Below are 27039 nucleotides of genomic sequence, written 5' to 3'. Positions count from 1 at the left end.
ATCTGTGGTAAGAACTTGAGTGGCAAAGGGCTGGCAAAAAGGCATGCCTTTGTTCTGTAGACAGGCTGTTGCCCACCATAGAATCTCTGTCTGCAGACATGGAAGCAAAGGAATTATCACATCCAGGTCCTGTGTGTGTTGACACCAAATGTTCTTGAGGTACCATTGCAATTTCCTCATATGCAGTCTTGCATATGGAATCATGAGAATGCTAGAGGCCATGAATCCCAGATCTTGCAGGTATTTCCTTGCAGGGAGCTGGGACAGGCTTGCCAAGTCCTTAAAGTAAACCGAAAGAGTTGTCTGCTTCTCCTGGGTGAGACATATCATCTGGCCAGCTGTGTTCAGACTCGCTCCCAGGAATGTTATCTCCTTGGATGGTACCATTTTTGACTTTTCCTCATTGAGAGTGTAATCCAGGGAAGAGAGAAGAGTTTACAAATTCTAGATCCTTTAACAGCTGTTTCTGAGAATTTGCTTGAATTAGACAGTCGTCCAGGTATGGGTAAATCTGAAATTTCCTCTGCCTGCAAAAAACAATGACTGGAGCCAGGCACTTTGTGAAAACTCTAGGAGCAGTAGATAAGCCAAAGGGCAGTGCAGAGAATTGATAATGTTGCTTGCCCACCCTGAAACAAAGGTATTGCCTGCAACTTTCCCTGATAGGGATGTACAGATAAGCTTCGTTGAGATCCAACGTTGCCATCCAGGAATCCTTTTCTAACATTAGCAGCAACTGATGAAGAGTGAGCATTTTGAACTTTGGAATTATCAAGAAAGAGTTCAGGATGGATAGATCTAGGATAGGATGCCAGGTGTCTTCTTTTTTTTGGAACTAGGAAAAGTCTGGAATAGAAACCCTGGCCTACCTGCTGAGCAGGAACTAATTCTATTGCTCCTAGATGTAACAGAGACAAAATTTGCTATTCTACTTCTGCCCTTTGGTTTGGAGGAGCGTCTGGGAATCTTTTGGGTACTGGAAAGAAAACTTGTGTCCTAGGGATACAGTTCAGAGTACCCATTTGTCATCCGTGATGGTGGCCCAGACCTTCGCTAAAAGGGCCAACCTTCCCCCTAAAGGACTCTCCTGGCAGGCAAGAACAGGCAGAAATTGGACAGAGTCACTGAGAATGTTTAGATTGAGATGCAGGCTTAGAACTTCCTGCCTTGGAAGAGGAAGCATGCCAATGCTTAGACCTTTGAGGGTTAGCCACCTGTCTCCTAGAAGATTTGTAACCTCTAGTCCTAGAACGGTTCTGTCTGCTGGTTTAAGGGAACATCCAACTCTTAGAAGGGTAATTCCTGCTAAAGTGAGGAGGCTGAACTTGCAGAAAGTCTTTAACTGTCTGCATAGACTTGGCCTTGTCTTCCATTTTCTTGAGCACTTCCTCTGCTTTTATGCCAAAGAGACTGTTCTTATGCAAAGGTACATCTAAAAGCTTAGCCTTGACAGGCTCTGGTAGGGGCTGTTCCCTGAGCCAAGCATGCCTTCTAATAACATAGCCAATAGCTGTAGCCCTACAGGAGGATTCTAGAATGTCAAAACCACAATGTAATGAATGTTTATTGACAAGACTGGCAGAATTCAGCAAATCCTGCATATCCTTACTCTCCGCCAACAGAAACACACTTGCTGTCCTAGACTTAATAGCATCCAAGGTATGCTGCTAGTACTTCAGCATATGAAAAAGACAATTAGTAGACCTAATAGCAAGAGTGACAGAGGTATAAACCTTTTTAACCCACCTATCTAGGGTCCTAGATTCCCTGTCAGAAGGAACAGGATTTTTAGTAACAGTGGCCTTAACTCCTTTAGGGCCTTGAGAAATAACCTCTGGATCAGCCAATGGATTCCTGAAAAGAAACAAATGAGAATCAGGGACTCTATAGTACCTGTCAGGTTTCCTGGGAGCAGGAGAAACCGAATTTGGAGTCAAGGAATTTTCCAGAAAAACATCATCAACCACTTCCAACACAGGTGGAATAGCCGAAGGTTTATGTTGAGGTAAATCCAAAAACTACCTAATCCTTTTCTTAGAAAGGGGATAATCCTGACTTTCCCATTTAAAATGCTCCCTGAGAGTATTTAAAGTATCACCAAAAGAAAAATCTTCTGGAGGAGAAACAGAAGGGATGGACTCCTCTGCGTCTGAATCCTCAAAAGGAGAGAAAGCTTGAGAAACTTCCTCTTCATCAACAGAAATGCTAGAAGTATCAGAACCTGAATATGACAAAGCCTAAGGAGAGACATCCCTACCTTTTTTTGAAGGAGGAGGCTGTAAACCCCTAATAACAGTCAAAAGGTCATCAGCCCTTTTAACCATTTGGGAATGAGAGGAAACTGGAGCCTGTTTCTTCACAGGCTTACGACTGGAAGATTTACCTGCAAGGCTGAAGGACTCGGGAGGCCTGGCAACCGCCGAAGTTGCAGTCGAAGTAGTCGGTATGAGCTTGCTGTCTGAATGAAGAACGGAGGCCTCGGACACCAGAGTCAGCTTAGCGGCTCCAGATCCAGCTGAAGAGGCAACAGGCAGAAGGTCAGAAGGCAAAATAAAAGCCGGAGGCCTCTGAAATGGTCTCAACCGAGGCCTGCGGTTGAAAATCTGTGGGCTGCAGGGGCTGCAAAGGCACCTCACTGGCTTCCGCAGGACTGATGACCAACTTAGCATCATCCGAGGACCTGACCATCGGAAGCCTGTCGTGGTCCCTATCATTACGTTTCTTGGGGATATCCAAAGCCTGAAGACCAGCGGACGCCATACCGACAAACTTAGGCCAAACTCCAAAATGCTTAGATAAAAGCTTAGCCCAACAACGAATAGTACGCGGATTAAAGGAAGCACAGAGATCACAATTAGGAACGTTGTGGTCATGGCCTAAACAAATAATACAATAGGAATGAAAATTTCTATGGGGAATCTGCTTTCCACAGGTAAGACAACGATTAACCTTTTCTGACATTCGTTAAGGCAAGAAAACAGGATCCCCAATGGGGTACTTAGCTGTAGTTGACTTCAACTTTGCAGTCGGAAACAAAAAAGGTAAACTGTCAACCGTCACTCGTGCAAGAAATGCTTCTGCTTCGGGCTCCGTGGCAAGGAAGACTGAGAAAGTGACATCGGCTGCCTCCTTTTGTATCGGATGCCCTGACATCCTTTACAACTGACAATAGCCGATGTCATCTTTACTTACCTTTGGTATTCTGGCCGATAGAGGGCTACCGGGAGCCAGATAAACCATTGGTTAGGACTGCAACAGTGAAACACAATGAACATCATTGCTTTTGCTGAAGCAGGCAACTGAGTAAATGTCAAGAAAATCCTACTAGGACAGCTGAACTTTACTTGGGGTTAATCAGAGTGTGTGTACCCATGGAGACTGAATGCTGTAATTAAATCAAAAGGTGCTTCAACAAAGTATTAGTTTAAGGGTGTGCACACCTATGCAACCAGCTTATTGTACATTTTTTTATTTTTTATATTTTTTCCCCGAACAGATTTGTTTGTTTTTCAATTGAATTGTTCAGGCTATAAGTCACATTAAAGCTGGGAAAAGTTTTGAAATGATTTATTGTGGTCTAATTTTTTTATTTCACAAAAAACTGGCATTTTAACAGGGGTGTGTACACTTATATATACCAACTCCGAGATCACATTACATTAAAGAAAAGGGTAAATTTCCTGATCCTCCCTGTACAGCTATCTCCACTGAAAAACTTTGAGTTTTCGCACTTAGGGGTCGCCACAGCGGATCACCTGTCTGCTCATAATTGGCAGTGGAGTTTTTACGGTGTCGAGTTGCCAGCCCGGCGCCCAACCTTCCACAGAAGGCACACACACGTACGCACTCATGCCTAGGGCTAATTTAGAGTGTCCAATCCATCTACAGCATGTCTTTGAGATGTGGAAGGAAAACGGAGCACCAGGAGGAAACCCAAGCGACCACAGGGAGGACATGCAGACTCCACACAGAAGGCACCCCAGCCAAGAATTGAACCAGAGAACCTCTTGCTGTGAGGTAACAACGCTAACCAATCGCACTACAGTGGGGAAAAGGGCACACATATTTTATTTGCCCAGCAATACTTACATTCAGTGAAATGTGATGCAGTGAAATGAGTTTTCAGTGATTTGAGCTTTCAGTGAATTTTTGAGGGTGAATTGAAATTCAGTGATATGAGTTTTCAGTGAATCAAAGTAGACCTATATATATATATATATATATATATATATATATATATATATATATATATATATATATATATATATATACATATATTTATTTATGCGTGTGCATAATACACACATATACTACAAATACACACACATAACTACATTTTATATATATATATATATATATATATATATATATATATATATATATATACATACAATATATGAAGTGCATATGTATGTGTGTATTTGAGAGTGAGGGGGACTTACCCCTCATATGGGGGATGAATCTCCTACAAAATGTCTTCAAAATTTTTCAACAGGTTGAACTCTCAATGTGCTGAACTTGATAAATAGAGACCTTATTATGATGAACATCAGTGATGCTGGCTTGGTTTATTTACTTTTTTTTTTTTTTTTTTACAATGGCATAATCAACCTTTAATTTCTTTTTTTGGATAGTGTAAAGAACATACAGAATTTTAAAAATATATACATATTCTACTAGACATGTTTTTATTTCACCCTCTTTTGGGATATTACATGCATACATATCCACCACATGTGGTTTCACTGAAAAATAAGTATAACTAGAGTATATTTAATTTTTGCATATCATCATTATGTTTACATAAAAACACAAAATATGGATTAATCCACAATATATTAAAATTACAAATAGATCATATAAATGTGTCTCTGAAAATCAACAAATAACTTAAAATGTGGTAAACTCTATTTATGTCATGAAAGAAAGATGCCTTTGCATATAGCTGATGTGGTAGCTTAGGTTAAAAAGTGGAATATTTGTATGTCCCTGGAAAGGAGTTTACATGATTTACTTCATCTTGAAATCCTATTTCAAATTACAGTCTTCACTCTTAGACCCTCTTGTTTTTGTTGTCATAATCCAAGACAAAATAAGAAGCTTCTCTTCAACTTAGGTTGGCTGTTATCTTGGTGTATTGTTTAAGCTGTTGTCTATGACATATGCAATATGGAAATTAGCCTAGTATAGACAACCAACCAAGGTGAGGACACAATTTAGTATTCTGCATTTCATTACTAAAAAAAAAGTTATGTCTTTCGGTTTTTCCCAGTTAGGGGTCGCCACAGCATAACTCCAGTCCGCTAATGATTGGCAGTGGATTTTTACGGTGCCGAGTTGCCAGCCCGGCGCCAAACCTTCAAAGAAGGCACACCAATTCATGCACGCACCTACTTGCATATCTTTATACATCACTTGACCACGGGGAGGACAGGCAGACTCCACAAAGAAGGCACTCCAGCAAAGAATCGAACGGGAGAACCTCTTGCTGTGAGGCGACAACTCTAACTGCTGCACCACCATGGCCATTTCTGTATTTCTACAAGAGAAAAAATACAGTCCAGTCACCAGAAATAACACTACAGTCAGCAAAAGGTACAGAAGGAAGTGCTGAAAAGACATGTTCTGAATCAATAACGCCTTTATTTTGTGTTTGGCTTGGAAAGACTGAAGGTCCCCTCCCACTTCAATACACAACTGCAATAGCTAGATATGAGGAGTAATTTACACACTCTTAGGTCCTAAAGGAGAACACCACAGAGTCACCCTGCACAGGACTACTTGTTGAGGGTGCTGTGTTTTCACATAGAATAGCCACGGGAGATTCTCCAACCTAGGACACAGACAGGGCTGGTGCTAGCATTTTGGGGGCCACCAGCAAATTTTAAGTTGGGAGCCCTAGTCAGGAGGGTATAAAAGAAGGACCATGTAGCTTCCTTATCAAGCTCCTCTCACCACACTTCTAACAATCACTTTATAAAAGTGTTAGTACACTCAGACCATTGCAAATACTTGTAGGGCCACTATTAGTACATCAAGGCACACACACGGACTGACATTTAGTACAAATGTTACATTTCAAGCCTCAGTACCACAGCAAGGTAGACACTCTCAGGCATATGCACAACACTGGTTGGCATTTTGTAGCAAAAAGGTGAATAGAGTACTACAACAAGACTGAACAGACACTCACAAAATACAAAAACAGCATTAGAACAGCAAGATGAAGAGAGACTCCCAGACACAGGACAGAGACATCCACATTAGACAAAGAGTGTACTACAGCAAGACTGAAATAAACAAGATGCATTGGACATACTGACCTCACCACACAAGACAGCTAGAGACATGTATAACAGTCTGACTGCAGAGGCACACACAAAAGCCATACTGAAAAGACTACAGACACAGAAGACATATAGGAGAGACACCAGTGTGTGATTTATCTGCAGTGTGCACCCCCCCCCCATCTCTCCTACCACAAGAAAACTGGACAAAGGCAAAAATAATGGTAGGACAAAGATGTAAAGATCAAGGACATATTAAATACTGATTTTACACATTGAAAAATATGTACATTAGGCAGTATTCTCCACAGACCCACCCCATCTCTTTACCACACAGAACAAGAAATCCGGATAATGTTAAAAGTAAAGATAATGGTAGGGCAAAGGCGTAAAGTCAGGTACATTTTAAACTTAACCTGGACATTCGACAATATTCCACCACAGCTCTAACCAGCCAACTGGTTGGCACAAGAAATCGGTACAATGCTAAAAGTAATGTTAACCAAGGCAGAAAATCAGAGACACTTCAAACTTAAAAATCTGGACATTCATCAATAGTTTCACAGCACCCAACTCTTAGCTTCTTAACACAGGAATTCTGAACAATGACAAAAATAATGGCAGGGCAAAGGTGTAAAAATCAGGGTCACATTTTAAGTACTGATCTTGCAAACTGAAAAAAATGGGTATTTGCCAATATTTCCCACAGCTCCTGCCCCCCATCTCTCAGTCACATCACAAGAAAAGTAAAGGTAATAGTAGAACAAAGGGGACATTTCAAACTTAACCTACAGATTTGCCAGTATTCCATCACAGCCCCCACCTCTCAACTGTTTGGCAAAAGAAATCTGGACATTGCTAAAAGTAATGTTAGGACAAAGGCATAAAACAAGTTAATTTCAATCTTAAAAATCTAGACATTTGGCAACAGTCTCACAGCCCTCACCTTTCAACCTTCTTGCACAAGAATTCTGGACATCGACAAAAATAATGCAGTACAAAGGTGCGGTATGAGGGACACATTCTCAAGACTACTTTTACAGACAAATGTTAGAACAAATTTTGCAGTAGTATGCAGACATCAAACAAAATCTGGCCATTCTGCAACACACTCGCTCCATAACCGCCCCCCCCCCACTCCCACCCACCTCTTATTAGCCCAACTCTGGATAAAGTCAAAAATAATGGGAAAACAGAGGCATAACATCAAGGAAAGCTGAAACCTTGTTCTCATATATAAACTAAACAACACAGTGTACAACCATTTCTTTGTGGACTGTGTACATGCGATACACTTGAAAATCATTTCAAATTTGTTTTGCTTTTGTCTCCCCTCCCCACCTCCTTACCACAATTAAATAATTTACCACAACTAAATAATTTTGGACAAAACCAAAAATAATGCAAAACAAAAGGCATAAAGCCAGGGAACATTTAAATACTTTTAGAGTTACAAAGATATCCCTCCTACAAAACTTCTCAACACATGAAATCTGGACAAAGCCCACAAATAAGATTAGATTTTAATGTTACAAATTTAGAAAGATGCTAGAACATGATTTGTATTAGTCTTACACTTTATAGCCTACAGAAAATACAAACTCAAATGTAGGTCACAATTTAGTGATTTCAGTCCTCAGTGATTTGCCAGAAAAACACATTTTTTGTGAGAAGAACAGGAGAACAGACTAAAAATATACAACAGGAAAAAGTCTGGACATTCTGTAAAACTATGAACAGTTGAGAGGTATGCCTGCCAATCTGCCATCCCCAAAAACAGCAACGTCTTGCCTTTTATAGATGGGCTTACTGGTTTGCTTGCTTCTGTTCTTCAGCTAATTGGGGCATTCGTGCTCACCCTGATGGCAGACTGAATTTTTTTCCACAAGAGCTTTTAGCTGTCCTGAAAAGGACAGTTTTTTTTTTCTTTTTTGTAGACTGTTTTGCCCTTACAAGCATAGTTAAAAAAGCTTCTGATAAGAAGGGCTTCCCTAATACCTTGATCACTTGCTCCTCGACCCCAAATACAAAATGAACACCACACATCTTAACTCTTTACTCATCAAACACCAATAAAGCTTGCAGCACATGTCTTTCTAAAGGCAAGCTGGTCTGGACCAATCAAGTCTTTTATTTACGTCTATGCCATTAAAAAAAAAAAAACTTTCCAGGTTGCAGCCAATCGAGTCCTGAAGTGGACCTGGTGGATAGGAGCCTTTGCTAATGTCACCCACTGAGTTAAGAGAAAGTACAAGGGGAGAAAATGTCAACACAAACTGCAATCTTTTAGCTGAGATTTTACTGCTGAAACCTTGATACCTGAATGCTGAATCTTGATGGCTGCATTCGAGTGGGGGCCCTGACCTGCAATGATAGATTTGGGGGCCCCCCCCGCAGTCACAGGTTTGGCGGGTGCCTAACACTGGCTATGGACACAGACATTTAACATGAAAAGACCAGAAAGATGGATCATGAAGAAGAGTCACCCAGCTAAAGAATACCACAAGAAACAAAATATAAAAATTAAAAATGGAACTTACCCCCCTAACATTTCCAAGTTTTCTCTCCAGCTCTGCTTTCTCTCTTTTCAAGAGTTCACACATCTCCTTTAAATCAGCAACTTGATCCTAAAGAAATCAAATTGCATTAAAACAACATGAAATGGTCACAAACATTACAGATCACTTGTAAATTAAAAATCTATAAAGTCCACTTAAAATGTCACTAAAATTTAATTAAGTAACTAATTATTTTATTTTAAAATATGTTTACCAAAGTATATCAATTATCCTGAATGTCATACTTCTCTGTACTGAACCCAGAGATAATATAAACAAAAATACACTTCTATTTAGTAAATATATGTTAGCATACTAAAACCAATCACTCATTGTGCCTTCACAATAGTATAGTAACATTACCACAAATACACATGCAAACAGTGATTTTACTCAAGTCAAAAAATACTTCTGCTGGTTATAACTGGTAACTGTAAACTTAACCATATTAACTGTATACATGAATAGCATCTAAAAGATGCATGTTTACAATGATTACCTTGTAATGTGTTTGCCTATGTGCATATTTGCAACTTTGATTCTTGAAGATATTCTGGAGATTAAATGGCAATTAGAAATGAACACACAAAGTAACTGTAGCAGAATAGGACTGAAGAATGAAGTTATAAGGAAATCTGGCTTGTGAAAAGGTAGAAAGAGAAAAAGAGAGAGTCTTACTGTTGGTTGCAGAGTTGAAAGGAGCTGCTGACCAAAGGCTAAGTGATGGTCAAGTTCCGATGGAGTTATCATAAGTATGTTTAGATTGTACTTGTAGTGGTACAGTTGCTTGTCAATGGCTATAATTTATGCGACTGCAGTGCTTGAAAATATTGACTTTGTGACACATTTAGTGTTTTAGAGCTTCTGTCTAAACTCTGCGTAATTAATTAATTAACTTAATTTACTAGCCTTTGAGTACCAGGAAAGGCGGGCTGCTCGGTTTCCGCAAGGAGAAAAATTAAACATTACATTCTTTTTTATAGGCAATTAGTATGAGTTAATAATAAAAATATTATACATAACATTGAGCTATATATAAGCAACTGATAACCATGTTAAGTACACTATATAGTTTTATGGAATGCTAAAGTCACACTTATCCAAAGAACATTCAGTATTACTTTACAGTTTATGTATAAAGTCACACTGAAATTTTACTACACAGGCAGCAGATAAGGCATACACACATTTTAACCGACCACTGCAAAACTAACAAGATCCACAAGCTTTCACAAGGGAAGCAGCATTCATCAGATGCTAGAAAAAGTCAAATGGAAGCACAGCAATTAATTAGTGAAAATATAACAGAATATAGCTAATAAATTAAAACATCAACTCAGCTTTTCCCGGTTAGGGGTCGCCACAGCAGAACTCCGGTCCGCTAATGATTGGCAGTCGATTTTTATGGTGCCGAGGTGCCAGCCTGATGCCCAACCTTCAACGAAGGCACACCCATTCACGCATGTCTTTCAAACGCCACTTGACCACGGGGTTTTAAATGTCTGACTATGTTGCAATTTATTAGCACTGAGAGGATACCACCATTGCATCAACAGTGCATTTTATCTAATTTTTTTTTGCAGCATTCTTGTATTTATGAGTGATGCAACTATGCTACACAGTTTACATGTTTTCATATTTGGTAAACCAGAGATATGACTAAGAAGATTTTAATCTTTGTTAACATTTAGGACTTAGTGTACAAAACAAGCTCAGTTCATCAGATTTAACTTTCAGAGGCTGCAACTGCACTTTGCCCTTTCCATGATACCCTATGTTTCTCTTGGCCATTCTCTGGTTCATTCCAGCTGCTAAATGTGTTTGTTCTAATGAACCAAGGTTTTAAAAAAGCTTTAATAAAGCTTTGCCAACTGTTCTGTTTAAAATTTTCTCTATAATGTGTTGTTATGAGTTAAGATCTGTGCCTTAGTCTCTGTTTTTTGTGTTCTTTTTTCATATAGCTTGAGAAATGTGTTGCAAGACTGGAACAGACTACCCATTCAGGAGAAGCAGAGCTCTTCCCTAAGCTTATTCAAATGCACTTTGGACCAATGGATGGGAAATCACATATTCACCCTGGCCTGTGGCTCCCATGGAAAGGGGCAGTTTGTAGACTTCCAAAAAGAAAATTAATGAGCTCTGCTTCAGGTCTCCAATACTCAGGAGTTATAAAATACATAGGACAGTTTAATGTTTCCCTCTCTTCTGATAGCCGAGACAGAAATTCCTCTGATAATGTTCCTCAAACAAGGCAAATCCCTACAGCAATCTGATTTGCCAAGAGAATAAACTGTTATTAAATTGGCTTTTAAGGTCCTTTAACTTCCTTGCAGCTCTCTCCATTACAGGAAGACACCGTTTCTTTAAAAAGTTTCTAGAAGCAAAATCCACTAAGTTTGAATTCTCTAGCTCCTTGGGTGTATCAATTTCTAAGGATGAGGTAACAAAAGATGCAAATTATTCACATCACAGCAAAGGACATATTGATGATGTAAAGTAGTTATCAAAGAATTCTGGAACAACTGTTGTAACTTACATAGAAAAATAAAGCAAATGAAGTCACAAAGTTTTAGTACTGAAAAACAGCAAATCTCTTCAGGAAGACAATAAAATAATTATGGAGAGAGATGTCTTAATTTAGAAATGGGATCTCGAATAGTAGCAGCTACTCTAGTGCAGGATGAGATGAGGCCTTTGTACTCCAGATAGCGGTATAACTTTTTTCTACTCTAAAATTCATCACTGCTGCATATTCATAATAGATTCCTAGCACATGTGCCCATCAGTATGTACAGTGTGTGTAAATTCAACCCTGCTCACATCGATAACAGATTCCTCATCTCCATTATCCTAAGATTTTTAACACTTTGAGTTCCGGCTATGCTTTATATCTAGTTAAACTTTAGCTTTAAAACTAAATGCTGTACCACTGAAACAGAAGGAAACTGAAATGAAGTTCACCACTCAATGTACTACATGTACTGCTGTGACAGGAACGTGACAATCACAGCAATAGATGTAATACATTGAGTGGTGAACCCTATGAATAGAGAGAAGAAAGTGAATACAAAAAAATAAATTTCCTTGGTTTATAACAATGTTTTTTTTCCTTCAGTAGTTGAGAGTAAAGTGTGGAACGTATATATAAAATCTTTTTATTTCTAGTAGGTAAGCAGCAGAAGTTAATATTTTACAAGGATCTCTCAAATAAAGAAGTCCACAAAATAATTCAAGTATATTAGATACTGGTTAGAGACTAAGCAAATTAAAACTTCATTTTAGTTTCCATCTACTTCAGTGGTACAGAATCTAGCTTTAAAGCTAAAGTTTAACTAGATATAAAGCATAGCTGGAACTCACTCTATTATGAATAGAAGGAGAGTTAAAATATATATTCTGTAAACATTAATGAACTGGAAAGACTTTCTAAAATAATTTTCTTTATTTGACATTTGTTTACCAGGGTGGTCTGACTGGGTCTACAGAACCCATTTTTAGCAGAGGCCCGGGTAAAAAAGCTCCACATACAGTACAATACAAATAGAGTATAATCCAATACAATACAAATTACATTAGAAATACTATACAAAAATAAGTTGAAAGAACAAACTATGTTCATAGGTGTGTACTAGGCTAGTGGCCCTGGAGCCTTTACAAGCCTAGCCCATAGGATTACCCTGGCATTGTGCCACCTGACCTTAGTTGCCACTCTCTCTGTTGAGTAGAGCCACTGGAATGATCCCTGGGGTGAATTTTCTATTTCCCATCCACTCATCTAGATTTCTCTTGAAGAGGGCCAGTGAGGTTGTTTGACATGTATGGGAAGTCTATTCCATAGCATGGCCAGTCTCTGGGTTATGAACCTGTCCCTCCAAGTTTGTTCTGTTGATTGTGGTAATGATGTTGTAGTCTCTGGAGTGTGTGGTACAGAGGGATTGGGATTTCTTTAGATGTAGCATTTCTAACAGAGCTGGGTCAGACATGGTTTTGTAAATCAAGCAGAGATCGCCGAAAGGAGGCGGTATGAGACAGAGAATAGTTGGAGTTTTTTGAGTCTGTCCATCTAGGACAAGAGTTTAAGGCCTAGGATCCTCTTTGTGAGGTACTTTTGCAGCCTCTCCAGTTGTTGCAGGTGTCTAGTGAGGTACAAGCCAAATGGGGTATTGTACTCGATGCCTGGCCTAATGAGGGAAGAGTACAGGGAGACAATGACCTCTTTGGATGCAAACCCCTAGTAATGAAATGTGCCACATAGAAGGACTTTCCGACCACAGTGGCAATGTGGTGGTCAAAAGAGAGGTTGCTGTCAACCTATGTTCCCAGATCTGTTATAATTCCTTCTGTGTTCAGTGGACTACCATCGATGTGGTAATTCATGGGAACCAGGTTTTTCCCAAAGGGGATGACGACACATGTTTTGGCATTGAGCTTAAGGCCATGGTTCTGACACCAGTCGTCGGTCTCAGTGAGGCCTTTCTGTAGGATGTCATCATCACTTGGGGAGTTAATAATAGCTACCAACTTGCAATCATCTGCGAACTTTGTCATCCAGAATCTCTTCGTGTTGGCCTGGAATTCTGAGAAGGAGATACCAAATAGGAGAGGACCCAGGACTAAACCCTCTGGGACTCCACTCGTGACAGGTTGGCAGTCTTACTTGGAGTCATCTACTTTCACACTGTGGGTTCTATATGTGAGCCAGTTTGCAACCCACCTAGTGATATAGGGGTTGATGCCTAGCTTAGTGAGTTTTTCTATGATTCCTGAGTGGGGAATAGTATCAAACACCTTGGCCAGATCAAGGTAGACTATATGAACCACCTTGCCTTCATCCACAGCTCTGGTGACTGACTCAAAGAAGTCGACCAGGCTGAGCAGGCATGATCTACCCTTCACAAAACCAAACAGTTTGGGATCCAGAGGTTGGAGATTCCCTATATCCTTGTTTATTAAGTCCATGATAATGCATTCCATAGCTTTGCATATCAGACTTGTCAGGCTAATGGGGCGATAGTTCCCAGGGTCTGTAGTCGCTCCTCCTTTGTGGACAGGGATGACTGTAGCAGTGCACCATTCGTTAAGGACAAAGCCTGAGGTGAGGCTGTGATTGAACAGGGCACACAGGTGTGGTGCCAGTTCACTCTGTAGTTTATGTAGAACACAGCCAGTGATACTGTCAGGTCCCATAGAAGCTGTATTCTTGGCCTTGGACAGTGCTGTTTTAACCTGTGCAGTAGTAATATTGGGTGCCTGGCAATCTACTGGTATTGTGAATGGTCCTTTGGTGGGGGAGAGAGGGGTAAAGTTGGCACTGAATCTGTCAGCCAGTATACTGGCATAGGAGGTATTATTGCACAGTAGCTCAGAGCAAATCTGGGTATTGCCGGGAAGTCTTTACATAACTATAGAAGGCCTTGTGGTTGTCTTTACTATCTGCTGCAATTCTGTTTTCATAGCTAGCTTTAGAGGATTTGATGAGGGATCTGAGCTTTTTGTTGATGCTGATAATGGAGTTTTTCCAGTCTTGGGACTTCATCTTATTCCACATCAGTTTCCTCCTTCTGTTGTAGAGTTTGTTTAAGGCAGGGGACCACCAGATTGGCTTCCTTTTTTTTGGAGGAGAGCGTCTTGGTTCTATTGGGTATGGCGAGGTCCATGCATTTGTGTACGTGTTTGTGCAGTGCATTGGCGTATGATTCGGCGGTCATGCAACTATTCTCCATTTGCATGGGTGCCGTGAAGTTAGCCACCTCTGTTTTTAGGAGCCCAAAGTTAGCCTTGGAGAAGTTTTTCATGGTGGTTACCTTTGCGGCGGGGGGTGGGAGGGATGTGAATTTCCAAGGTGATTAGTTTGTGGTCGTATCTAACCAGAGAGGAGTTGACTACTGGTGTAGAGTAACGGTCGTCCACGTTAGGAATGACCAGGTCAAGGATGTTGCTACCTCTACCCCTCTAGTGGGGATAAGAATGAGCTGGTCCAGGGCATTGGATTTAATGAATTCCAGGAAATGTTGGGCAATTGTATTGGTGCATGAGTAGTTTTCCCAGTTAATGGAGGGGTAGATGAAGTCGCCCAGTATGAGAGTGTTAGGCTGGACCCTAATATTCTCCAAGGTGCTTAGGAACGTGGAGTGTGAGTTTTGCGACATGGTTGGTTACCTGTAGCAGGCAATGACCTGAATCGCTGTCTTACCCAATGTTAGCTGCACCTGAAGTATCTCTGATACGTTATGTTGGGCTACCAGTCTGGTGGTGTGCGCATCCTTAATGAATATGGAAACACCACCGCCTTTGGAGCTTTGGTCCAAGTTCTGGGGCCGAAAGGTATGCAATGAGTTATAGCCTGGTAGTGCAGGGGTGCTTTCTGCTGCCTTGATCCGGGTCTCTGTTTGAGCACAAATGTCTATGTTCTCCATTTTAAGGAGTGCTTCTAGCGAGTGCATTTTGAGATTTAGACTTCTAGCAATGAACAGCATGACCCAGAGATTGCATTTGTTTGTAGTTGCTACGGTGGTAATTTGGTCTTTGGAATGCCACCTAAAAAAGGCACTATGGGGTGGCAAGAGCCTTGGCCAGTATCCGGAAGTTCAGGGGTGACAGATGCAGGCCATCACTGGCAAAGCATCGAGGTCTGTCAATCATGTCATCCCAGGCAGACAGATACTGGATCTCCTTAGAATGACACCAGAAACTTAGCCAATTGTTGAAATCAATCATTTTCTGCTTGTAGTGTGGTATAATTCTGGGTGATGGTAGGTAGCTGTTCGGGGCTAGGGTCATGCCTGCCTGGGCTATATAATCCAAGAGCGCCAACATGTCTCTTTTCATGTAGTCCAGGGAGGTACATCTCAGGTCATTTACACCCACATGTACAATAACAGAGTCATATTTGTACCTGTTGTTGAGGGACCTGAGTGTGTGTGTTATGTGGAGGATCCTGGCACCTGACAGGCAGCTATTACTTTCTCCTTATTCAACCTAGTGAGTGGGACATCAGTGTGCCTCACTATCGAGACACCTATGACTAGTGTGTTGGGCATGCAGTTTTGCCTTAGGGGCTTTGGTTGAGTGGCACACTGTTTAGGAGAGTTATGTGTCTCATGATTAGTGTTGTGCTGTGGTAGTCGAGTGCGTTTCTGCCTTGGAGGTCTCTGCTGTTTGGGTAGATTTTTATTGAGAGCGTCCGCAAAGGTGGGTGTGTGGTTTGTGTTTTTATGTGAAGGCAGCACTAGTGTGTGTGTTCTGGAGGGCTATGTGTTCCATGTAGTGTGGTGCCAGTGTTGACCTTCTCCTCTTGGCCAGCTATTCCAGTCTTGACTGGAGAGTGTGTGGCTTCCATTTTGGACATATAAGTGCATCTCTCGCAAGTCTGAGTGTTGGGAGGTAAGAGGAGAGGGTTGTCAGTGTACATGAGGCAGTTGCTACATTGCCTCAGGATGCCCAAGCTCGTCAGATTAACAGCAGAAAGCAAAGGTAACTGACCTTTAGACATGCCTGGAGGGGTGGGCATTAATAATAAGTACTGGAGCTGTTGCCTTGTAGAACGTTTAGTGTTGGTAGCACTTTTGTGTGCTATAATAATTGTTACAAGATATCTGGTAAAGTGCTAGACTAATAAGCTAGTAAAAGTGCAGGAGAGGAGAGAACTAGCAGATCTAAGGGAAAAACTGAAGAGCAGACTTTTTGGTAGCGCTCAAAAGCTTACAAACAGTCCTGGATACAGCAAATCTCTACCTGGACTAAATTAGTTACAGGAAAGACAGGAAACAAGTGCAAATGCGGGTTTTTAAACCAAAGTTGAAAGAGATGGAAAAATTGCCCAAACAGACAATAAACTACAATTTCTGGGCCAGAAACCACTCCTTTTGTGGTAGATAGGTTACCTGGTGCTTACCACTCCCACTGATAAGCTAGAAGGCTTCCCTCCAACACAGAAAGGCTTGGGGGAGCTCAGAAGCTTACAAACAGTCCTGGATACAGCAAATCAGTATCTGGACTAGACTAGTTAAAGGAAAGGCGGGAAACAAGCGCAAAATGTGGGCCTTTAAACCAGAAAGTTGAAAGAGATAGAAAAACTGCCCAAATGGCCAATAGACTACAATTTCTGGGCCAGAAACCACTCCTCTTGTGGTAGATAGGCTACCTAGTGCTTACCACTTCCAAGATGTTGCAATATATTACTAAACATCTAGACAATTCTACAGAGTTAAAACATTATAGACAGTAATAGTCACTCTCACTATACATGATGTAGATAATGTCCAAAAAATAGTACGTAGGTAGTGCAATGTGTGACATTGACTGTTATAGTACATGAACAATAGAATGTTAGTTTCACTTAGGAAAACAGCAGTCAAAAAGTTAGTGATGCAAACAGATAGTGAGAAAGAGTTAAGAAGAATAGAAGCAATACAGCCTGAGAAGTAGCTTAAGGATATGGTATAGAAACAGAGAAGGAGTTAGAAGAGCCTTAGGATCTTGCAATCTGTGAGGGAATGAAATGTGACATAAGAAGATGATGAGGCTAGTGTGGAAGAAGAGGAAGACCTGAGCATTAGGCAGGCTTTATGCAGGAGCACAGCCATGTATTTTTGAGATTATGTTTTAAACAGGCTTTGAAATGGATTAGGCCAGGCATAGACCTGGTAGCTAAAGGTAGTGAATTCGAAAGTATAGAGACAGAGTATGAATACAGAGAGTGACCTGGTTTCCTTGTGGGTTTTGAGATAGCTAAGAGATTTTTGTCTTCTGATCATAGGGATCGATTTGGTGTGTAAGGTGTGACTAGATTGGCTAGTGCAGGGCAGGCAGTAGGCTGGAAAATAGGGTTGTGCAAGGTGGATAGCTGAATCAAGGCAAGTTGGTTGGGGAGTTCAAGCCAGTTTACAGTGATTTGTGTGATATTTAGAGTTTGTGGCTAACTTTGAAATGTTGTTGTAGCACTGTTCCATCTTGCTTAGGGTAGAAATTTGTAAGTTAGGATAGGGGCACCATAAAGAAGGGAGGAAAGCAATAATATTTTTGCAAGAGTAGTTCTGGTTGCTGCAGTAAAGAAATGTTTGTTTCTATATAAGAGTCCCAGTTTTTGATGAGTTTTCTTTATATTTTGCTGTATAAGGGGGTCAAATGAAAGTTTGTTGTCAATGATAATGCCTAGAAGCTTGGTTTCTTGCACTATTTCTATGACAGTGTTGTCAGATGCAAGGATGTTGAAATGATAAGTGACAGGGGAGGTGTTTTGGGGATGAAAGAGTACTAGTTTTGTCTTCTTTGGATTAAGAAAAAGTCGGGCATTTCTTAGCCAGAATTCAACTGCTAAGTTTTTGAAAGTAGTTCTGGTAGTGATTGGGCAGTACAGATTATGGTGGAATCATCAGCGTATTAAATGAGGGTCCCAGGGTGAAAGACAATTTGAACGTTGTTTGTGAAAATGTTAAAGAGTAGGGGTCCTTGGATGGGCCTTGAAGGACTCCAGTAAGGTTGTGGAGAAAGGGTGAGAGTTCATTGGACCATTTCACTGCTTGTTTACAATCCTTGAGGTAGCTCTGAAACCATTTTACTGTGTTATATGAGAAGCCTGTCAAAGGCCTTGGAGAGATCAAGGAATACTGAGGCTGTATATCATCTTGCATCTATGGCCTTGTTCACGGTGTCTGTAAAAGATAATAGGGCTATAGCTGTGCTGTGGTTAGGTCAGAAGCCATGTTGGGTTTTGGTTAAAAGGTTGTTTTACAATAGATATTGCATTACCTGCTAATGGATACCTCTCTCGAAAAATTTGAATATGAGTGACAAGATGGATACAGGACGGAAAATGGATTGATCAAAAGGTTTGCCTCCTTTGAGGATGGGGGTGATGTGAGACCTATTTTTAAGGATACAGGTTGGGTAGGCGACTGAGTTAGCAGCCAGTTTGAGGTAGTGTGGTGGAAGATTATTAGCTGAGGTAGAACAGGGTTTTAGTTTTTGTAGCAGTTTCTTAATGGTGTTAGTGGGTATGGGCTGAAGTGAGAATGGGGCTTGTATGACATTTTGTTCAGTGGGGGGGGGGTTAAAAATAACAGGCTGAGTAATAGCTGATGGTCTGGGGTTGGCATCTGAATAAGTTGAAGGGTGGGTGGGGTTCAGCATTAGGGCTGTTAGTCAGTCCAAAATTGACTTTATGAAGTGCTTGTTAACGTTTTCGGCTATTTGTGATGAAGGGGTATCAGGTGATAGGGTGTACTCTCCATTTCTTCCAGGGTTAAGTTGAGAAGATTTGGAGTGCCAAAATTTACTGGGGTTGATTTTATGCTGGAGTTGAAGCTGGGAATAATATGACTTTTTATCTCTGTTAATTAGTTTTGTCACTTTGTTATGTAGTGTTTTGAAATTAGCATGATGTTGTTTATTTTTGTTTTGTTTCCAGGTTGACTAGGCTAGGTCCCTTTGCTTCATCGGGTGTTTACATTCCTTACAGAGCCATGGTGCTGAGTTCGTTTTGATTCTTTTCATACGAATGGGAGCTGGGGTATTAAGTATGTGAAGGAAGTTGTTATTAAAGTATAGTAGGGGTGTCTAGTCTATTTCATGTATGAGACTGTTGAATTTATGCTAACAAACATTAGCTGAGGTCCTAACTGATTTTACAGTGTGTACTCTTAGTTATTGGGAGTTTGCTCTAAGGGAATAAGCTAGTAGATATTCGCTAAGGGAGCTACACAGTGTATCGGAAGAGGGGTAATTGGCAGGGTGGAATACTATGATCCATTCTAGGGTCGATTGGCAGGTAAGATCTTTGCTGTATCTTGGTGGAGTACTGATAAGCTGAAAACAATAAGTAAAGACACCCTAATGTTTATGGATATCAGTTGGGTACGACAACCCTGTGTTTCCAAAAGTCAAACATTCCTCTTATGTTGTGCTGATGATGCCATAAGAAGGGAGAATGTGTGTCCACAGCTAGAGGAATTTGGCTTTATTGGCCTGAAATTGTCCATAAATAGACTTAAAAGTAAAAGAAAAAGTCATGGACATTCAGAATTGCCATTTAGCTGAAACAACTGATATCTTTAAAGGGTAATTTGCATATATACACGAAACACGCAAGTTGGTCACAAGTACCCGAAACTGCACTGATAAACCAAAAAAGGTACAAGCCAGATAGCCAGTCCCAGATGATTGTTTATTCCGCAAATCCACGAACCAACACTGATAGATCACACTGCAAACCAAAGAACATTAACGTAGCATAAAATATCCTAACGTTTTCATCATATCACTTCATCAGATGAATACCACAATCAAAATTGACTGTTTAAATAGAAGTTTAAAAGGTTGACATCCAATGAAAATACAAAAACAAAACCTTGTTAAAATTGTGACGTGTTTGAAATATTTTGTTAAATGCTAAAAATATACCATATATGTATGTATTTAAAAGAATTGAGAATATTATTCTAAAAACTGAATGTTCACTGTCAGGACCTGATTTTATAAATCAATAAAATCAATAAAATAATAAAGAATTGAATAATATGTAAATGAAAGTGTGTCAGATATATGCAATAAAAACAGCTCCATCTGTTGGTGAAAGTAAAAAGCATTCTTAGAACATGAATATACTTTTCCAATGTTTCCCTAAGTTGTGATATGGATAACAAAAGTGAAAGCCATAACTGTTCAGTACTAAATCCTTAAAACATATTATGAACTAATTTAATGTTAAAACTTTTTTTAAAAACAATAAATAATATAAATAATATAGATGCAAAGTAATAGTTTAAAAATATAAATAGTATTGTATATTAGTGATATGTATATATTTTATAATTTAGCAGCCCTTAGTTTCAAAACGGGCTTTACAGATACCATGTCATTAAGGCCTGGGGGATGACTGGCATCTAAAACCAGCTGCCAGTACAATTCCCTATATTCTAAACAGGTCTCCCAAAGACAACCCCTAGGGTCTATGGGTACTACCTCAATAACAAAGAACTTAAAATTAGCTTTCTCACAGGTTAAAGTGTGTCTAAATAAAGCAGTATTGTCATTTTTTTTCCTTATATCATAACCGTGTTCATAAATTCTTTGTTTTAACCGTCTCTCAGTTTTGCCTACATAAAATGAATCAAATGGGGCACATAAGACTAAATATACCACCCCTGAGGTGTTACAGTTTGCAAACCCGTTTGTATTAATATATTTCTTTCTACTTTTTATGTGAAGGGTCTCCAGGTTCAATATATTACAACAGTAACCACAACTACCACACTTATGTGTCCCTTTCTTGTTGTTGTCATATACATTGTATAAATACTTATGTGCACCCCCTTCCAAAATATTTTTTAAATTACGTCCTTTTTTATAAATATACTGCAAAGGTCTCTCAAAAATAACTTCTAAATCTGAAATTTTTGCAAATCTAGACCAATCAGTACTTATTACTTTTTTAATTACATTGGTTTCACCCGTATAAGTCATAGTAAAAGCAGACAAAAATTTTTGCTCTGTGTTAACATGTCCTAAGTTTACAATTTCCGTGTTAGTAGTGGGCAATCTTATGCCTAAAATGGGAGCAAATGTATTGCTCCAACCATCCTTTACTTGTGCATAAATTTCTGTTAACATTTCATTTGGATAACCTCTAGTTTTGAACATATCTATAATGATTTCACTTTCTTCTTCAAATTCCTTGTCCAGGTCATTCTACTTGTTCTAACTAGTTGAACTTTAAAAATCCCTCTCTTTTGGTGTGGTGGGAGGGCGCTATGAAAATGTAAATAAGAGTTGGAAAAGGTTGATTTTCTGTGTATTCTGGACTTAAATCCATCTGTTGTTCTAACTAAATTAATGTCTAAATATACCAATTCATTGTCGTTAATTTGATGTGTCGACCTCAGAAAGTCAGTAGTTCCAGTAATATATTCAAGGAACTCTACAAATTTAGTTTCTGAGTCATCCCAGAATAAACAAATATCATCCAAGAAGCGCCCATATAGATTCCAACAATTGTAATATTTTGAGGAGAAAACATATTTTTTCTCCCAGTATAACATAACAATGTTGGCATAAGTGGGCACACAATGTGCCCCCATTGCCACACCCTTTAACTGCTTAAAATATTCACCTTGAAAGAATATAAAATTGTTTTTTAACACAAGGTCCATTAATACAAGACATGTTCAACATGTTTTAAAAGGAATAGTGTGAATGTCTGCTAGGAATTCTTCAAACCAAACCAGACCTATATTGTGAGGAATACAAATGAATAAATCTATCACGTCAAGAATAATGAAACTTTTTGTGTTGATCAATGAACTGTCACTACGTCTTAAAAAGTCCCAGGAGTCTTTTAAAATAGTCTTGTTTTCCAAAATAACTGATTTAAGTTTAGAATCTATGTATTTAGCCAAAGGTGCAGTCACTGAGCCTTCAGCTGAAACTACTGGTCTCAGTGGAGGATCAACTAAATCTTTATGCACCTTTGGAATACCAAAAACTGAAGGGACTTTTGGTTTTTCGACAGTCAAAAAATTGTATGTACTTAAATCAATAAATCCTTCAAAAAGTAAATCATTTAAACACACCTGTATTTTCCTGTAAGCTATGTGTATTTCATTTAATAACACCCTAGCATAAGTTTCTTCATCATCTAGAATATCCAACATTTTACCCTCGTATGTAATATAATCCATGAAAACAGCACCACCACCATTATCCGGTTTCATTATTCTAATATTCTTGTTGTCTCTACAGCCTTGTAAAATTTCCCTTTTTTCTATTGTAAGATTGGGGGTTACTCTAGTGTGTTTTAAATGCTCCCTCAGTTCTTTTTCCACTATGGTTTCAAAGTTTTGTAACTGAGGGTGTAAAGGTGGATTAAAAGTGCTTTTTCTGGTCAAAGGGTTTTTTACGTGTCTTTTTTCTTGGGCTGAAAAGAATATTTCCAAATTTTTTTGTCGAATAAACAACTTAAGGTCAACTAGTAAATTAAAAATATTAGTCTTAACCTTTGGTATGAAAGTGAAACCTTTTGAGAATAAAGCAAAGTGTCCCTTGCTAATCTCAGTATTGGTGTAATTAAAAGTATTGAATCCTTGATAAGTACTAATATTACCATTCCTTAGAATTTCATTAGTAGAATTTACTTCCAATAATCTTTTTTCGTTGTTGTTATTGGGTCCCATACTTTCTGTCTGTGGGGACCATAGTTGTACCTGTAATTCACTGGTTCCTTTCTCTTTAATCTCTCTGAACGTCTCGGGGAAGGGTGGTCCAAAGGGACCTGTCTATCTAGGTTTTCATGGTTGTCTTCGCCCTCCCATCTGTCCATATAATTGTCATTGAAAGACATATTCTGGGAATTGTTGTTTTCTTTGTATTCCCTAGGCCTTGGATAATGTAATTGTTTACTATATTCATTAACATCTCTATCTTTTTTAACTTTCTCTCTTGTGTCTTTTTACATCTTGACTCAATGTTAGCTAACATATTAATGTATTTGTTTTTTTCTGTTTCAACCGAAAATAACAAATCATTCACTATTTTGTTGTTCACAGTTTCAACCTGATGAAAGACAACCTCCATTTCGAGCTCATTATTCCGTATAATGGCTCTCATAATGTCCATACCACATCTATCAAACGCTCTTAATAAATCTTTATGAAAATCAGATCCTTCTTTGACATTATTCAGGTATTTACATACCCGTAAACCTTTTGGAACTATATTTAAACTTAGACAATGTTTTAAATATGCATTGTCCATTTCACAGTTCTTGTATTTATGCAGTAATATGTCCAATTTGTTTAACATCGTGGCATAAGAATCATTATCGCCATGAGTAGTATCATGTACTTTCGTAGAAAAGTCTATTTTAAAGTCTAAAATGTTTTTAAAAAGTCTTTTTGTACCTGTTGGAAATGAATTGTTTAATTGTCCTTCTCCCTCAGCACTACCATTGTTTTTGTATTTTCACTGGATGTCAACATTTTAAACTTCTATTTAAATGGAGGTTGTTTTTCATCAGGTTGAAACTGTGAACAACAAAGTAGTGAATGATTTGTTATTCTCGGCAGAAACAGAAAAAAACAAATACATTAAAATGTTAGCTAACTTTGAGTCAAGATGTAAAAAGACACAAGAGAGAAAGTTAAAAAAGATAGATAGAGATGTTAATGAATATAGTAAACAAATACATTATCCAAGGCCTAGGGAATACAAAGAAAACAGCAATTCCCAGAATATGTCTTTCAACGACAATTATACAGACAGATGGGAGGGCGAAGACAACCAGGAAAACCTAGATAGACAGGTCCCTTTGGACCACCCTTCCTCGAGATGTTCAGAGAGATTAAAGAGAAAGGAACCAGTGAATTACAGGTACAACTATGGTCCCCACAGACAGAAAGTATGGGACCCAATAACAACAATGAAAAATTATTATTGGAAGTAAATTCTACTAATGAAATTCTAAGGAATGGTAATATTAGTACTTATCAAGGATTCAATATTTTTAATTACACCAATACTGAGATTAGCAAGGGACACTTTGCTTTATTCTCAAAAGGTTTCACTTTCATACCAAAGGTTAAGACTAATATTTTTAATTTACTAGTTGACCTTAAGTTGTTTATTCGACAAAAAACTTTGGAAATATTCTTTTCAGCCCAAGAAAAAAGACACGTAAAAAACCCTTTAACCAGAAAAAGCACTTTTAATCCACCTTTACACCCTCAGTTAAAAAACTTTGAAACCATAGTGGAAAAAGAACTGAGGGAGCATTTAAAACACAGTAGAGTAACCCCCAATCTTACAATAGAAAAAAGGGAAATTTTACAAGGCTGTAGAGATGACAAGAATATTAGAATAATGAAACCGGATAAAGGTGGTGGTGCTGTTTTCATGGATTATATTACATACGAGGGTAAAATGTTGGATATTCTAAATGATGAAGAAACTTATGCTAGGGTGTCATTAAATGAAATACACATAGCTTACAGGAAAATACAGGTGTGTTTAAATGATTTACTTTTTGAAGGATTGATTGATTTAAGTACATACAATTTTTTGACTGTTGAAAAACCAAAAGTCCCTTCAATTTTTGGTATTCCAAAGGTGCATAAAGATTTAGTTGATCCTCCACTGATACCAATAGTTTCGGCTGAAGGGTCAGTGACTGCACCATTGGCTAAATACATAGATTCTAAACTTAAATCAGTTATTTTGGAAAACAAGACTATTTTAAAAGACTCCTGGGACTTTTTAAGATGTATTGACAGTTCATTGATCAACACAAAAAGTTTCATTACTCTTGACGTGATAGATTTATTCACTTGTATTCCTCACAATATAGGTCTGATTTGGTTTGAAGAATTCCTAGCAGACATTCACACTATTCCTTTTAAAACATTTTGAACAAGTCTTGTATTAATGGACCTTGTGTTAAAAAACAATTTTATATTCTTTCAAGGTGAATATTTTAAGCAGTTAAAGGGTGTGGCAATGGGGGCACATTGTGCGCCCACTTATGCCAACATTGTTATGTTATACTGGGAGAAAAAATATGTTTTCTCCTCAGAATATTACAATTGTTGGAATCTATATGGGCGCTTCTTGGATGATATTTGTTTATTCTGGGATGACTCAGAAACTAAATTTGTAGAGTTCCTTGAATATATTACTGGAACTACTGACTTTCTGAGGTTCACACATCAAATTAACGTCAATGAATTGGTATATTTAGACATTAACTTAGTTAGAACAACAGATGGATTTAAGTCCAGAATACACAGAAAATCAACCTTTTCCAACTCTTATTTACATTTTAATAGTGCCCACCCACCACACCAAAAGAGAGGGGTCTTTAAAGGTCAACTAGTTAGAGCAAGTAGAATGACCTCTTTGGACAAGGAATTTGAAGAAGAAAGTGAAATCATAGATATGTTCAAAACTAGAGGTTATCCAAATGAAATGTTAACAGAAATTTATGCACAAGTAAAGGATGGTAGGAGCAATACATTTGCTCCCATTTTAGGCATAAGATTGCCCACTACTAACACGGAAATTGTAAACTCAGGACATGTTAACACACAGCAAAAATTTTTGTCTGCTTTTACTATGACTTATACGGGTGAAACCAACATAATTAAAAAGCAATAAGTACTGAATGGTCTAGATTTGCAAAAATTTCAGATTTAGAAGTTATTTTTGAGAGACCTTTGCAGTATATTTACAAAAAAGGACGTAATTTAAAAAATATTTTGGAAGGGGGTGCACATAAGTATTTATACAATGTATATGACAACAACAAGAAAGGGACACATAAGTGTGGTAGTTGTGGTTACTGTTGTAATATATTGAACCTGGAGACCCTTCACATAAAAAGTAGAAATATATTAATACAAATGGGTTTGCAAACTGTAACACCTCAGGGGTGGTATATTTAGCCTTATGTGCTTCATGTGATTCATTTTATGTAGGCAAAACTGAGAGACGGTTAAAACAAAGAATTTATGAACACGGTTATGATATAAGGAAAAAGAACGACAATAATGCTTTATTTAGACACACTTTAACCTGTGAGAAAGCTAATTTTAAGTTCTTTGTTATTGAGGTAGTACCCATAGACCCTAGGGGTGGTCTTTGGGAGACCCGTTTAGAATACAGGGAATTGTACTGGCAGCTGGTTTTAGATGCCAGTCATCCCCCAGGCCTTAATGACATGGTATCTGTAAAGCCCGTTTTGAAACTAAGGGCTGCTAAGTTATAAAATATATACATATCACTAATACACAATACTATTTATATTTTTAAACTATTACTTTGCATCTATATTATTTATATTATTTATCGTTTTTAAAAAATGTTTTAACATTAAATTAGTTCATAATATGTTTTAAGGATTTAGTACTGAACAGTTGTGGCTTTTACTTTTGTTATCCATATCACAACTTAGGGAAACATTGGAAAAGTATATTCATGTTCTACGAATGCTTTTTACTTTCACCAACAGATGGAGCTGTTTTTATTGCATATATTCGACACACTTTCATTTACATATTATTCAATTCTTTATTATTTTATTGATTTTATTGATTTATAAAATCAGGTCCTGACAGTGAACATTCAGTTTTTAGAATGATATTCTCAGTTCTTTTAAATATGTACATATATGGTATATTTTTAGCATTTAACAAAATATTTCAAACACG

General features: G+C 38.4%; 1 protein-coding gene across 1 annotated transcript in view; it reads right to left on the bottom strand.

Annotated features, from left to right (window-relative positions):
• Positions 1-27039, bottom strand: part of CEP290 (centrosomal protein 290) — a 3346332-nt gene that overhangs the window by 376913 nt on the left and 2942380 nt on the right. The window contains exon 45 of the mRNA XM_044087863.1: positions 8828-8914. Within this exon, the coding sequence (XP_043943798.1) occupies positions 8828-8914 (87 nt within the window). The remainder of the gene's footprint in view (positions 1-8827; positions 8915-27039) is intronic.

This window comes from Protopterus annectens, chromosome 11.part0, assembly GCF_019279795.1.
Source record: "Protopterus annectens isolate FY-2018-M chromosome 11.part0, PAN1.0, whole genome shotgun sequence".
In the NCBI taxonomy this organism is placed as follows: Eukaryota; Metazoa; Chordata; order Ceratodontiformes; family Protopteridae; genus Protopterus; species Protopterus annectens.
The sequence above is the reverse complement of the archived record's forward strand: the minus strand, read 5'-3'. Positions and strand labels throughout refer to the sequence as shown.